This window comes from Gymnogyps californianus, chromosome 12 (genome assembly GCF_018139145.2).
Source record: "Gymnogyps californianus isolate 813 chromosome 12, ASM1813914v2, whole genome shotgun sequence".
Taxonomy (NCBI): Eukaryota; Metazoa; Chordata; class Aves; order Accipitriformes; family Cathartidae; genus Gymnogyps; species Gymnogyps californianus.
This window is the reverse complement of record NC_059482.1, coordinates 17,655,498-17,672,050: the sequence shown is the minus strand read 5'-3', so window position 1 is coordinate 17,672,050 and position 16,553 is coordinate 17,655,498. Positions and strand designations below refer to the sequence as shown.

General features: G+C 37.2%; 1 protein-coding gene across 1 annotated transcript in view; it reads left to right on the top strand.

Moving 5' to 3' along the window:
- The window catches only part of TOX3 (TOX high mobility group box family member 3), a 78,893-nt gene that overhangs the window by 36,461 nt on the left and 25,879 nt on the right, over window positions 1–16,553 (top strand). The window contains 1 exon segment of the mRNA XM_050904189.1: window positions 15,882–15,947. Coding sequence (XP_050760146.1) covers window positions 15,882–15,947 — 66 coding nt within the window.

Sequence of the window (16,553 nt, the reverse complement as noted above, 5' to 3'; positions counted from 1 at the left end):
TGTGCACTTTATTCCTTAGTCAGGAGTGAATTGTGTACAGAATATCTGACGTACTTCAATGAATAAATAAGATTTGGAAATGTCCAGCATGTCCCTTCCAGGCCAGTTTTCTAATCATTCAGCTTCTGTGTAACAGCTGACTTTTTCAAAAAAGTCCCCTGTAGCCAGCAAGATGATTACTGAAAATTTGACCATTTCTATTGGTAAATAAATGTGTAGTTTCATAATATGCCAGGTTTGTCATTATAGCTAGCTTAAGGAGTTCCTTCCTCCACTCTTCGTTCCTGCCCCAGAGGAAAAAGAAACTTTAATTGCATTTACCTCCCCAAATCCTAACGAGTTCAGTGTTCCATTTTTGCAGCGGGACCTCAAAAACAGTTGTATCGGCAACTGCATCAGTAAAGGGATACTGAATTACAGAGCAAATAACTAAATAAACAAGTGGGTGGAGGTTTGAAGCATGATGCACGATGAGGTCTTCTCTAGAACTTGAGGTCACTTAACACCATGGCTGCAGGTGGCAGTGCTGACATCGTGACGTTGAGTCACTGGAATGTCCTTTAGTTTGGTTCCCACTGCTGCTGATAGCTGAAATTGCATCCTGCGTATAACCATTTTATGGAAGCTGGAGATGCTGTAAATCTCCATCATTGTTGTTGATGATCATTCTAAATGTTGACAACTCTGTTTAGATGGCCCAGGAACTTCTGGTGTGAGGGGAGTGTGTGAAATTGCCACTTCCAGATTCTGATAATAATAATAATAAAAAAAAAAAAAATCTATTAATGAGGTCGAAGCACTGTGATATTCACAAGCTGAACACCATTCTATATCTCTGAAGGAGACAAAGGTTACTGAGCCACCAGCATGGTTGTGCTTCTGAGGGGATGAAGAGACTGGAAAGGGGCCTGACTTTCCCCAAATTTATGTTTACAGAGCAAAACGTAGGAGGAGTGAACACAGTAGAAAGAGAATTTGCATTTGAGAATGGTGAAGGGTTTATAGACGTTTGCCATATTTACAGAGATTGGGTATTCTTTCAATTTAGTGTTCCGTTTATGAAGCATTTAGCATATACATCTCTAATGAATGTAATCACTACGTGCACCCTCACTCACTCCTTATCCCCTCTTCACACATGCATGGTTAAGTATTGCAACATGGCAGAAACTTTTTTCTTATCTCAAAAGATGATATATTTATAAGTTGACATGAAAATTGATAGCCCTTTTATTTTTTTTTTTATAGTAGCTGGTTTAGCTACAGACAATATTCCACTTACTGGAATATAGCATGCAACCACCACCACCATCTGAATCAAACAGTACAGCCTGATTTATGTTGGCAAATAACCCTTCACTGTTTCTCTCCCTAGTAAGTACCACTGCAGACTTCTCGTTTTCCTACCCAACCCTTACACAAAGTATTGTTTGCATTTTGATTTTGAGAGATGTGGCGGTTGTGGGTTTTGGTGTATATATAGAGAAGCAGAGGTGTTTCTTGTAACCAGTGGCTTGTATATACAGTTGGATGAAGGTGAGATCACAGCTCTGGAAGAGATTCCTGTGTCACTTGTAATCTATCATCGGTGGTTTCAGTGGTGGTAAGGAAGGTCCCGCACAGAGATGTGTGAAGGATCATCATGGCATGTTACCCAGAGTTTCCCATGGATGTATGTGAGCTTGGACATGGACATCTGTTCCATGCTGTTAGGAAGGCAAAAACATAAGATTGTATGGGAGACAAAGGAAAAAGACCTTTTTCTCTAGAACTATTAGTGGTCTGGAATGATGAGGTTAACTTAAATTTCATATTCACTGTTACAAGCTGTCCATTTTTTAAAAATATGAAAAAATGACATATGAAAGTGTGTGTAAATACATATGCTTTGAATTGCTTCTAGATGCTCTCAAAATCATGTTTTACAAGATATCACAAACCTCTGAATCTTTTTTCTTTTAATTTTGAATACCTGTCCCTTGCTATGTATTAATCTTTCCTCAAAGGTTATTTTCAACCCTTTTCTCTTACCAGTTTTCAGTTTATCTTTTCCTTATCTATCTGATAAGCTAATTTTTATTATCCTGCTCTGATGATGGTTGTCTTACCTTTCTATAGGCCTTTACTCCACCCTTTCTCTGCATCCTAGTACCCAGCACTTGTACATCATTTTATAGCACTTGTGTATCATTTTATTCGTCTCAAAATCAGACTATATAGATCATATTTGATAACTCAGTTCTCCCATTAAAATACATATATATTTTGTGGCCTTAACAAGTTTTGAAAATACCATTGAGCAACCTTGTTTTGATTAGCAGAGGAAATCTCTTTCACTGGAGAACTGTTGTAATAATTCCAGGGCAGATCAGGCAAGCAATTACAGGCGAAACCATTATCTTGAGGATGGTTTGGTTTGGGTTTGGGGTTTTTTAAGTCTAAAAATCACTGGACAATAAAATATTATCAGAAACTATCCTAGATGCTTATACAAATGAAGAGAAAGTCGTGATTTATAATACCATTTAGTTTTTACTGTGACCAGTTAGTTATTTCCCCACCCTTGGTTGGTATTTTCCTCTTTTGGTGGCAAGAGAGCTGTGAGAACATCACCTGCTATTCCTCTGTTCCTGCCACCTTCGTTGTGTTCACATTAACAGTGTGCAGTGTCTCCCAATTCAGGTAGAAAAAATGACTGAGAAATTTTATGGTAGAGCAAAATCTCCCTAGTTTTGTAGACAATGAAGCAACCAACATTGTGGATTTCCTGTGATTTGTTCTTACTGTGAACATATAAAGCAATTTTCATGTTTCATGCTCCCTTGCATGGTTTTGCATCATTTCACTTGCTCACAGGAACTGGATGTGGGATTAGTAGTTCTCAACTCCTAGGAACTTTGATACCACAGAAACATAATCTGTCTGTGTTGTAAAACTTGGCTAAAGTTATTATGTGATCCAAAATATGATATAGTAATGAGACAGCTTTAGCCCTGGGTATTTGGGAAAAAAACCCTGAACGTATAGGATTTTCTGAGTGCGCTGAGTCCAGGTCTCACTTCTACTAGCAAAGATTTCTGATCTCTGGGAAATTTTCTATTCTAAAAGTGGGATGGAATTATAAGGTTCAAGATACAAAATAAAAATGAGAGAACTCCCAGTAGTTTGCAGCTAGTTGTAGCAGACATCTGCCTGCCAGAAGCACATGGTTATGGTACAAAGTATTACTTGGTTCCATCAGAATGGTTTCTGTATCAAAAATACTGTCTCAGAGACACCTGAAGAAATGTTTCTCTAGAGCTCAGACCACCATCATGCCATCAGCTGATAAGGAAAACTTAAGAGTGCTACATGAATATAAGCTTGTAATTAACAGGTATTCCTGGGAATGTCTTGCATAGTTTCTGAACATTCAGACAAAGAAAGTTCATGAAGAGATTACAGCTAATTCATACATCTAGTTTGAATTCATACTAAAGCTAAATCTGATTATTTTAAATTCAGCTAAGATGTATTCAACTTCTTGCACGTCTTCGGTGTGAATAGCATAAGACACTGAATTGTCTCAGTCCACTAAATGAGGAGAATATTTTCAGAGCTTGAGTTGTGAGCTCTGGAACAGCTTGGCAGCAGAAATGCCACTAGGATCTGGTGTGTCTTGTACTTCAGGAAAAGAAACTCAAGAATTTGCGTGTATCAAAGCTCAAGCTTGGTTACATCAAGACATGAAGGGTAGTACTTGACTGTTCAGGAGAGCTTTTATTACCATTTTTAGTCTTACATTAAAAAACATCGGTTTTTCTACGGCATCTGAAAATTATGAGAAGAAATTACATTACTGAGATGCCTGGTGTGCTTTTTAATATGCACTTAATTCTAACACTAATTAGTTGTTAGTATTTTGAAATAGCAGTGCTGAAGATCACCTGAAGATTTGAGAGGCCTGGCTTTCATGTGGTGCTAGACATTTCCAGCCCTGCATGTGTGAGGGTTGCATTTGGTCAGGTTGCATTTGAAATAAGATTATAAACAGATCAGCCTGGTTTTTCTTAACTGGCGTTAATTTTCTTAATATAAGATTTCAATATTTTAACATTAGGATTTTCATGGGATTTTTTTATTACTGGGAGTGAAGGTTTTGAGTGAAACTTTATTCATTTCACTCATCATAAATGGAATTTGCTGTGTACCTTTACGTGTCCTCAACTCTCGGCAGAACCTCAGGGGCTGCAATCAATATCAGAAGTAATTTCTGTGGCCACTTACAAGAAGAAATACAGTGACCCAATTAAGTGAAGAAAATGCTAGACTGTAGTAGTGGATGAAAATGCAATTAAAGTAGGTTACTCACCTACAAAATAAAGTTTCTGCTGCCCAAAATGTTGCCTTTAGGTTGGAATGAAACAGTGGGAAGCTAAAGATAGATAAATTAAGCCTGATGAGTCTCAGTGGCATAAATTAGGAATGCAAGCTAGCATGAGGGATTATTCCACTCAAATTTAATTCTCCTCTACTGTTATTGCAGAGCATTGCATCCCATTCGATCTTCCATGTTTAAATAAAGTTAGTTGTTGCTGAAGACTCTCTGGAGGCCTCCCTGCTGTGGGATTTGTAATCCAAGCCCAACTAAAAATAGTGGAGAAATCCTCCAGGTTTAAGGTTGATGTAAGATAAAGAAACAGGAGGAAGTGAAGTGTTATGTGTCTGTTTCCAAAATGCATCTATAATCTATATTATATTGACACACATAATTTTTCCAAATTGGAAAACATCTTCATCTGAGGAAAATTCCCAAATCTTGTGCGTGTCAGTCATTTTCTTGTACAACCCTTGTCCTTACAAGGTTAGTATATGAAATCCTTGAGCCTCATCGGTTCTTTCCTGTTCTTCCCACATAGAAGGACATTGCTTATTGCATGCTGCAGCTTGGAGCTTTCGTTGAGGGTAACCATCACTGACTCTAGTGCTGGAGTTGGTGTATTTTTGGGTGGCTTTCCTGTGTTTCTCATTCAGATCTGTGTGTAATAAGAGCAGAGTTACATCCTATAGGCTGTCTTTGCAATAGACGGCTTGCTTTATACAGCCGTGCATATAATGAAGTAGAGTTAATATAGACTTTAAAAATTGCTATTTTTCTATTTGATTATGATTAGTATTTCTGCAATGGAAAGTATTTAATTTCAGAAAAAAACACAGGAACCCATGGTATCAACATGACTGAGAGTTGAGATAGTTAAGATTTTATGCATGTACTCATTTTAGCCTGAAAGTGTCTTGACTGATCCTCCATTATGATTATTATAAAATGTCTACATCTGCTTCACCCTTTCTCTATCAATTTTATATTTAAAACTTGATATAATTTGCTGGTGTAGTAGAGCTGAATCACAGTCTAGAATGGAATTTACAATTTTCACTGGAGTGAGTGAAATTTGATATAAGATTCTAAGAAAAGCTACTTACAGCCCAATTGCAGTATAATCACATCACTTTAAATTCGTGCGAGAAAATGTTACAGTAATCTTGAATGTAGTGATATAAAACTATTTCTTGGGATTCTAAGAATAAAATGCTGTCATTATGTTAAGAAATGCTTAGACTCAATGCTTAGACAGTTTATATAAAATAAATGGGGGGGTAGACGTGATTAACACCTTGGTTGTATGAACTTAATGCCTCGAAGAGGAAGGTGAAACAGAAGTGTTCATATGGCGAAAACAGTTCTGTATTTATGCATTTTTCCCCCCAGAAAACCTACAAAAATATCTTTTACAGCAGTTAAAAATCAACTGTTGGGGGTAAAAGGATACTCAAATAGAGGTGTAGAGTTGTCTTATACCCCTGCTGAGGGGGAGTTAAAGAAGGGCCCTTGGTACTGACCTTGGTGTGTTAGGGCAGAAGGGGCATGGTGTTGCTCTCCCTCAGGACCTGGCTGGCTTTCAGGTCCCATGTGTGCTGTGGAGGACTCCTGTCCCCGAGCGGGGCATGAGCTAGCGGCCTGCGGTCATGGCACCAGGTGCTGGCATCAGTGCTCCTATTGCAGCCGGAGGGGCGTGGGAAGGTAGATTGGAGGGGCAGCCCCAGAATCGGGTCCACAGATTTGGTTTGGGTCTTTCTTGCAAGTTATTTTGCAGTACCACGTGTACATGTTGGGGCCGTTCTGAGCGGCTGTTGATCTTCTTCCATTTGGTAAATGTCACGGAGAACAGAGACGTTTCCACCCTCTCACAGGGCTGTGGAAAGGGAGCAATTGTGCTTTACCCTTGCTTCAGTTCTTTAGAGCAGTTGTGGAAAAAAAGCATAATTTAACCGCCATCTGTCCTCTGATGTCATCAGAAGTAAGATCTTATGTATAATTTGAGCTGTTTAGAGAAATATAACTTGTAAAATATATACGTTGAATAGATGCTGTGAAACTGCATATTTGAGACCTTTCTCATGTGGAATCCAAATTGCTACAAAGTTGTAGAAAAATATATATAAACAAGAGACCTAGCCATATAATTGAGTTCTTTTTGCATTTTAGCAATATATTCCTTTCATGACATTTATGTCTAATCTGGTTTATTCCAGCAACAAGTAAGTGCTCATGAGAGTGATCACAAAAATAATTTTGTAGTTCATCACTGCAAACATCTCTAGGTTAGAAAGGAAAGAAAGAAAACATGTTCTTTAAATATTCATATATTTTTAAACTACAGTGGCCTCTCCTTGGCTTTGTTACTGAATGGTTTATCTTAACATTTGGTCTCTTCCCATATTTTAAGCTTCAGGCAACAACGGGATGTGATGCTAGTGTATGTACTTCAGAACTCTTTGAAGTAACATCTGTAGATCTCGTGGAGTCTTTTTTATGTGAAACTTAGTGGGTTGGTCTAAGTTTGATATTTGTATTAGCCTTGTACAGAGGAAAAGTAGTCTTAGTATATATAGGTGAATGCAGAGATATACCCAGAATCCATGTTTGAGTCTCCCTTTTACGCCTTTGAAGGCAATGTGGGCAGAATGGAAAATCCATTCTTGTCTACAAAGAGCCAAAATGGTAAATTCAAACTCTTTGAACATGTGACAGCAAAATATTTGGTATGTTTGTCTTGGAGAGAACTTTCAAGATTCAGACTAATTTTATAACACCTTAGTCTTGTATAAATATTAGGATCAGGACTGTACTTTGGACCACCTTTTAATATTTATGCATTTAAATATGGAATAAGTAGCATTAAAAATCTGGCATATATTGAATTGCCTTGACTGTCAGTCAACAGAATAATAATACTGTGCATATTCATACAAAGTTACTTCTTGCATATAAAAACTTTTATAGACTGTATCCTTCTTAAGAGATCTGAAAATGTTTAACATGAAACCATTAAATATTCCTTTCATTACTGTTCCTAAGATTCGCACAGTATCACGCTTTGCAAAATATCATTCCGTTACTGCTTTTGGCCATGGAATTCACTGAAGGAGTTCATATTAAAGAGTTTGGCTGGAATCAGAGAGATTAAGACAGTGCTTTTTATTGTTATTGTTGAAGGTTTTATTTGCTGGCTGAAAGCTTCTAAAGTAACTTCAAATGTTTTCATTCTAATTGCTTTCCTAAAACTTTTAAATCTGTACTATCTGCAAACAGTGTGTCTAATGGAGATTTGAGGATATATGAATAAAATATAAATGTCTATTTTTCTTTAGGATCTTGCTCAAGTATTTTATCCCACTGATATTTTTTTTGGCTCTAAGCAAAGAGGAGAGAATGTGTATGTATACATATATACATGCATAGACACATGTATATAAACATGTATATAACAATTAGTGTGGCAGATGTTTAAGACTCAAAAATTGCAATCTAAATGGTCCCCTGAATCAAAGGCTTTTAAGATTTTAAATATCAAAAGACTGTCAAATGTATGATTGTACAGATACTTATGTACAGATTCAATTATTAATGAACCACTAATGAGATTATTCATTTGCCTAAAATTCAGCATTGGGGATGTGACTGCAAAACTGGGTACTCAGTTACATTTATTTGATACATTTATTTTAATATTTTGTGCTCCTGTCTGTTGTTGGCTAGTTTCTCATCAGCGATGTGTTCTTAAGCAAATTAAGCTTTCTGGTGTGAAATCCCCTATAGGAACTCCTTTTGTTTTCAACGGGGCCTGCATTTCCTCCTGATTATTGCAGGATCCTGATATGGTGTGTTAGAGAATCTTGATGTGGAAGAAACTGAGAGAAATAACTGTCGTGTAGTAAGTTCTGGTGGCCAAAGTCACCAAGGCTAACACTTCCCGGGTAGTTTTTCACACGTACATGAAGATCTTTCCGAGAAAATTTGTAGGCAGAACCTAGCAGGAAATGAACCCGCTTCCAGAAGATACTATCTACTGAAAATAAGAATAATACTGTAATCTGTCTCAGAAAGCCAATTTCTATTGTACTATCCTATAATAATCACTAATCGTAAAGTTGCTGTAAGAATATGAATGGAAAGGCTCAAGTATAAACTTGGCATATATAATACATGTTACCGCGGGGTCCAGTACTTCATGAAGTTCTTAAAAAATTGTATCTTTTGCTGACAAAAGCATTGGCTCTATGCATGTATCCATACCCTTGTGCACACATGCATATAGCGGTTTGATCTTTGATGTAAGCAGGGTACATTATCTGCTTACTGACATTCGGTCAAAGGCTGACCCAAATGGACAACCTTTTGACTGCATCTGGTCCAACTCTCCATCTCCTTTATACTCAGTGACTCAGTCCTTAACCTCCAATAGCTACCTGTTGTCTATGGTAAATAATACTTCTTGCGTCTGGCAGTGCGTGCCGTTTCTTCCAAAATGTTAGCATCCTGCCAGAGGAGTACAGAAATTTCTGTGGGTAGCTATGTAGTGTCAAAATCAAGGATACCATTTTGCATTCATTCTGAGATAAAATTACTTCTTTATTTACAGGGTTTTAAAATTCAGATTTTAAAAGATGCTTCATTCACTTATAACAATATAAATCCCTAACAACTTTAGTGGTATTGCATCCGTCAACCAGCTACTAAAATCTGCCTCATTGTTTCTAGTAGCAAAAATAAAGTAGAATACTTGTATTTTATAAAATAATATGAATACCACCTACTGCTTCTGAAGTATTGAAACTGTCATGAAGGACTTGCTCTTCCAGAAAAGAACACTCTGCGCCTGCTATGAACACATCATACTTAAAAGTAAAGACGCTACAGAGATTAGCTGGATATCCATCTAGAACAGAAACAATTGGAGAATTCTTGTCTGTTATTTTTACGTTCATTGAGAAAATAAATTGTGTTTCCTGATGAGAAAAAACCAATATTTAATTTAATATATCTGTGAGGACACTGCTGTTCATAGATGCTGATAGTTGATACTATTTAAAAAAAAAAAAAAAAAAAGAAAAAGCCCCTCTCCCAACCCTCCTCCCACTCCATCTACTTCTGTTGCCAGAATAATTTTAGTGTATATTGTTTTGTTTGGAGTAATCAGGCTGAAGTAGCATTAGTCCAGCTTCTCATCTTTTAATTACAGACAGTTTATTGTCTATGCTGTCCCACTTTCTGCATGGTTCCCCACCAGCCAGCTAGACTTAGCAATCTCCATTAATTTAATTTGGCATTTCATTCAATCAGACAGGCTGTGAACATGATGAATTTTTTTTTTTTTAAATAACACAATGCTCATTCTTAATTGATGTCCTTATCAGACATTGTATTTGCCAGAGCTGTAATTATTGGTCAGGCAGCAAAATCAAATCTGCCCAAATGCAGTGAAGATGTTCTCCGGTGAAATTATTAAGATACAGTACTTAGACCTGCAAAGTAATTTAGTTTTGGTCTGTAATTACATCTTTTGGGATCGTTATCTTTCTTTTTACTCATAAGGATAGTGTAACCTCAGAGGAATTAATTTGCCAAATATGAAGATAGAACTGAGATCCTTGCCATAATATGTATTTGTGCAAGTAGATATTATTCTAGATAAGAAATATGAGCATGCTCACACTGTAAAAGAATGATTTTATTAATGGCCATATTTTAAAAAATATGGCTTCTAATTTTATTGCAGAAATATTGGAAGTGTGATCAGTTGAGGCTGCCATTTTCCATAAGCAATAAATTGGCATCAGAAATGATAGAATTTGGATGTGTAACTATCTAAAATACATATGCAAGCAGATATGTAGTGCTGTGACAGAACTCGTTTAGAGCTAGTTCTGCAGGCAGTAGTTCAGCATCAAGCCAGTGAGAATTTTGTCTGGAGATGCTATCCCAAGAAACTTTAAATGTGTATTTTGACTAAACATTAATTAATAATTATGGAAGGACTGTTAGTGTCATGATAACTGAGTCTGAATTCTGTTTTGCAGTAAGGGTTGGGATAGGGCTTTCTTTAATAAAAAAAAGGGGGGGGGGAGGAGTGGATTCTGTAATAACTATTAATTTTTTTTATTGTTCTCAGAGATATGGTATGTAGTCTTTGAGTACAGAAGTGCGATCATTCCTTTTAAGCAAAATGTAAGTCTCCGAATTAGTTATGAGAAGATGATAAAATGTGTTTCATTCCTGTTCTGGATATATTTTGTTTGAATTTTTCATTTGGGACATTTATTCACATTCCATGGTTTTGGTGGTATTCTGTGCTGGAACAATAACCCTTCCAATGGTTTCTTCTTCCTTGTGGTTGCACTATGAAATTAAGCAGCAATATTATAAAAAGAATTATTTAGAAAATCTAATGTATTTGCTTGATGAATCTAATTTTACTGTTGAGCATAAAAATACTAGTATTTTTAAAATTCATTTTTGTTCCATTGAGATGCTCAGATAAAAGTCTGGGCTCCTCTATGTCTGGTTTTAAGTTACTTACGTATTTCTGTATTTGCACTTTTTAGGAAATGAATAGTGGGTGTGAGTTCTAATGTTTTTCAGATTGGAGTTGCACCACAATTGAGTTGATTTAAAGACAGAAATGTAGAAAGCTGTAATAAATACTAATGACTGAATGTTGTAAGTAAAATAATTTCTCCATTAAAATCAGTAGCAAAATTCTCATTAACTTTTATAGGTTCAAAATGTTATTCTGTGTGTCCATAACACCTTCAACATTAGTTATTGGCTTTCCTTTTTATGCTTTTTTTTTAATATTATGCGTTTGTGGTGTAAACTTCTCTTTTGCTTGTTTTATTTCTTGCTGTGGCTTGTGACTCATCACAGTTGCAAAAGAAGAGCCCAGACAGTAGCCACTATTTAACCTTCTTAGATTTTCTGAAAATTTTTTTCAGTAGGAATTCAGACTCTGTGGACTTTTAATCACTGATTTTTATCCCAAACTGCCAAGGTTTTCTGTAACATTCATCATATCAGACTTCTTTCTTAAAACAACCGTTCATTACTCTCAGCTTTCATAACCAACGAATTTTTTAGCTCTGGTGAGTACAAAGGGTAGCTTGAAACCCCAAGTAGCATTGTGCTGTGCTGATTCAAAGTGGCTAATCCCTTGATTTGCAAACAGGTATCATAACATCTGGCCTAGGAGGTATGGTCTATGAAAACGTGCAGTTTGTAGAAATGGGGCAGTGATACAGTTTTTATATCCCCAATCCTGGGCAAGAGTTGATTTGGTCTTCATTAGGGCATGCATTGGAGAAGGAATAGAGGGCATGAATTTTCCCTTAGCGTTGCAAATATACACCCTTCCTAGAAAAGATGAACAAGGCTAGATGTTGGGCTTTGGGTTTGGTAGTCAAAGCTAAGAGAAGAGCTTCAACAGGCTATTTTAGAAATAATTTTCTTGACATTCTTTATACAAGGTATTAGTAAGCAAACATCCAGTCTCTCTCATTACAGTCTTCACGTTGGTTCTTACGGATTTCAGTAGGGCCAAGATTCAAGTGCCCTTGCAACATAAAAAGAGTAGAGGACTGAACTGTCATAGTTTTAATGCAGTGATTTGCATGAAGAATGAAGGCTGTGATTCACAACAAGTTCAGAAGAGGTTTTGCTTGTTTGCAGTCCATTTCCTGAAGTCAACATATGCGTGTGGTTTCCACTGGTTTGCTGTGGCAGTAAGTTGTGGAACTCCTGCTTAATATATTTATCAAAACTTAAGATGGAGTTTGAACTCCTGAAATCAAAGGCAACAAATAGTAGTTTGTAATGCAACGGTATGTGTTGCCAAAGGAAGCTGGAAAGATGTTATTCTTCTGTAGTTACAGAGCGAGGGTGCTCTGAGATCTTTAGATGCAAAAGTTTATGCAAAACCTTGCTAATTGCTATAGCTAAGTAATTTGCAAAGCATCCCAGTGCCAGCATGAAACAAAAAGATAGCTGGACTAGGTGCTGCATCTTACTCTCTCTCTGTCCCGGGGAAACCCAACAGGTGGGACCCCCCAGGAGTATACATGGGCAGACCAAATTGCTGGATCTTGCCTATAATTTGAATGCCTGCTGTCAACTATAGCAATGCTCCGAGATGTTTATGAGGAGTCTGAGCAAGGGATCCTTTAGAAAATAAATGGAGAAAAATGTTGACTGCAACAAGAGTCACTTCACAAAAAACATCTTTCCCAAATTATTTTACTAAAATAGACAAGAACCCCTTGTTCTATTTAGAATGATTTATAACTGTTCCCAGCTGATCACAAAGTGTTTCTAAATTAAAAGCCATTAATTATAGCCTTATATAGATACAAAGATATGCAAGAAGTGCTTTGTAATTCCAGCTCTGCACTTCAGGTGAGAGCTTTTTAAATTACTTGGACCATTGGAGCCACCTGCTTGACTAAATGCTGAGGGCCCTGTGTTTCAGTACTCATCAGTGCATTGCAGTGTTAACATTGTTACTGATTTTTCTCATTTCTCCAGGGCAAATACTAATTAATGGATACAATTCACAGCTGATTAGCTGTAGTTTCTTCAGTAATTACATTCGCAGACTAACTGTTCAGAAGAGGATTTCTAACCCAGTTCTTATTTCACTCTAAGCTTAATTTGTTTTTTGAATTGTTTAGGTCCTTAAGATAATAACCATTTTATTTTCTTTTGTTGTTATAGGTACCATTAGATAATAAGGAAGTTTAATCTTAGAAATACTCACTGATAATTGTTGTGTGCCTTCAATGCATTTCTAATTCAGAGACAAAAAATAAATCTGAATAATATCACTTATGATCCATACTAACAAAAGCCTAAATATGCCAGGTTCTGACATCAGTGCCTGAGTCATACACAATAGGGTTTTAAATATTGTAGCCCAAGAACACAATGAATCTAAGGATATGTACTTGTAACTCTTAGCTTTGACATTCCTCGTTACGTCATTTGCTTCCACAGTCTTAATAAAATGGAAAATTATGTTGTCACTTTCCCCTTTGTTTTACTTTAATAAAACAAAAAGGAAGAAAGCCACTTGGGAATCAGAACAGCAGTAGCTGGGGTGTGAGGAATACATGTAGATCAAAACAATGTAGAATTTTACTCTTCAAGGTAAAAATCAGCTACATTCCCATTTTGAGGCACTGGAGCCCCTAGGATGCTAAGCTCATTAAAAAAGGATAGGGTTTGTTCCCACTTATTTATCCAATGTTAGAGCTATACTTGCCTATTGTACCTTTGCATTTAGGTTTAATTTGAAAACTTGATTTCATTTTTTTTGTTACTGTAGAAAGAACAGCTCTGTTGGAGCCATTTGAGTTTTTCGTGTAAATCCTTCTTAGTTTGCCACTAACTGACATGAAAAAAAATCTATCCTGTCGATCTCACTGTTGAGCTGAAGTACTATGTCTTTGTGCAACAAATCCACACACACGCATCCTTATGTGCCAAAACAGTAATTTGAATGTGCATTTTTATTTGAATTTTTTAATCTCCAAAAATGGGTGACATCTGGGCTTTTAAAAAATGGATGACATTACTTGAGTATCTGCATAGCTGGGGATAACAGAGTTTTAATGAGGCAGCCTACATATTGTGTTAAGGCCTCTGTTGCTTAACATGTGTTATAGGTTGAAAGATTCAGCATGTTAAGTACACAAATGGAATTTCTACTTCAGAATGAGGAATCTCATCTCATATTCCTTCCTCCCCATGATTGTGTTCTGATTTTGTTGATCTCCTGTTTTGTCAGTCAGACAATTCATCAGGTACATGAGGCTCCAGTTCTTTGTGTCCATCTTCCTTTTTTCATCCTCTATCGCTATAGTTTCCTCCTTCTTTCTTTTTTTTTTTTTTCCCCCCCCTCCTTTTAACTTTTGGTCATATTTTCAGAAATGGATTTTGGAGTTTTCAGGGAAAGAGTCTTTCTTGAAAGGCTCACTCTGGCCCCTCCACTGCTCTAGGATGCTGGAGGAACTGAAGAGAGTCAGGGTCTGAAACACTTCCCTGCTAAAAACAGTCAGGCACCAAGTACTGCAGTAATGAACTGAGCTGGAGCAAAGTGGTTTTCCTTTCAGGACAGGTTCAGCTGCTGTGAAAGCACAACAGAGTTTCTTGCTTGGAAAGAACAATCTGTGCTAGTGCATGGTTACCTATCCTCATGCACTTGTTGCAGAGCTTATGCTGGTGGTGGTGGTGGTTGCTGTTGTGGTTGGGGGCGGGGGGGGGACAGGTCCACCAAGATCTGGCAAGATAAAACAAAGCCTTTCTGAAAAAAATTGCTTTATAGAACTCAAAAATGGGAGTTAAGGGAAGAATGCTTACTGTGGCTTTAGCAGCAGTGACATGGCAGGGCATTGTAGGGACAGCACAGGGACTTTTCTCTCATTTGATACTCTTACTTTGTTGCAGTGTGCGCTGTGCGTGATAATAGAAATGTGAAAATGTGAAAGCTTGTGATTTAGTGTTTTAGTGGTAGCTGGATGACATGCGTGGTATCTGTTCCTTGCCGCAAAGACTCTAGACGTCTGCCTGCTCCGGGAACACATGCAGAAATATTTACCGGACTACCTGCTTTTTGGAAGTGCCATTTAAGGGAATAAGGCACACTAAGTGCCAATTAACCAAATGCTGATAATCTCTTTCTTTCTATGCTCGGTCTGTAAAAGAAAAAGTACTTATCTTCTTCAACAAATGTTCATACTTGAGAATTTGGAGGAAATGACTCTATGGCATCCGAGAGGATCCTTTCAGATCACTCGTGTGAGAGGAATTGCACCTCAGTGGGAGCAAGTGGGCACTCGGCCCACTCCACCCCGGGTAGATCTCAAGGTCTCAGTGTGATACAGTTTCTCTGATTTGCAAGATCTTCTGGTGTTAGTTCACTGGGGGCGTGGGAGCTCAACTGGAATGAAGGATAGACAAAGGGGGATTGTTTGGCTTTTTAATTTTGTGGAAAGAATGGGATTTTAGGAACAACACTGCAGATTCTCATTTTTCCGCTTGTTGACCTTCATCTCTTTAAAACCAGGTCTACCTGGAATAGTAATACACCAGCTACTTCTAGCTGCAGCAATCCTCCGGATCAGGATCGTCTGCAGAAATACTATAATGCGTGTCAGGAAAGAAGTAGTAGAGTCGAAATGTCATTTCTGGAGAACAGTCCCTTTCTAATGGACACTTAATTTCCACAGTCACCTCTAGGTCTGTGGGGTGGCTTTGCTACATGGACAAAGAAAGTTGAAGAGATACACTTGGATATCTTCCATGTACAGACCTGGGGATGCAGAGTATGTAATAATAATAATGTTGAATCTAACCTAGTTCTGACTTCAAAGAACATCTGCAAAATTACATCTTATCTGTTTGTTGTTTTGTGTTCGGTTTTTTTTTCAATTTTTTGTATGCCAGTGATGGGGTAAAGAAAAGTTTATCGTGGCATGCATTAAAATCCAAATATTTATTTTTCTTTCAGTTTGGAAACAATAACAACTACATGAACATGGCAGAGGCAAATAATGCATTTCTTGCTGCAAATGAGGTAGATGTTTTTCTTTTTTATCTATGCTCATATTCTGCTGTTTGCTGTGATAATTTAACAGACTTTGAATGGATGAAGAGTGAAGTGCCGAATTTCTGTGTGTTTTATGGAGCACAAAATAAAGACTTTAATGAGAAAGAAAATAACCTGACAGCTCTCCATTACTAGTCAATTTAGCTGTCCATAAGGCTGTTACTTACATAGCATGTCAATAGAAACAAATCTGCTTTATATATGAAAAAAATTATAAACAGAAGGAAACAAATAAAAAGCACAGTAGGTGTACACTTTGAAAGCAAGCTTAGTAATAGTCATTACTAGCTAATGTGCTAATTTCTCTTATAGATACAAACATTTTAATTTGGGTTCTTAATACTCATATAAGTTAGAAAACCAAAGGCAACCGTATTGCCTGAAGTGTACGTGCTGCGTGAAGAAAACTTCTGACCAGGATCAAGAACAGACCCAGGGGCCGGGCTGGGGAAGGCTGGCTGGGTTGTGGAGGTGGTGTATTTGATCACTGCCTTTGAGAAGGGGAACAGGAGGAAGGTATGCAACGACAGTCTCCATGTATTTGTTACAGTGGTGCTGCCTTACAGCCAGTTA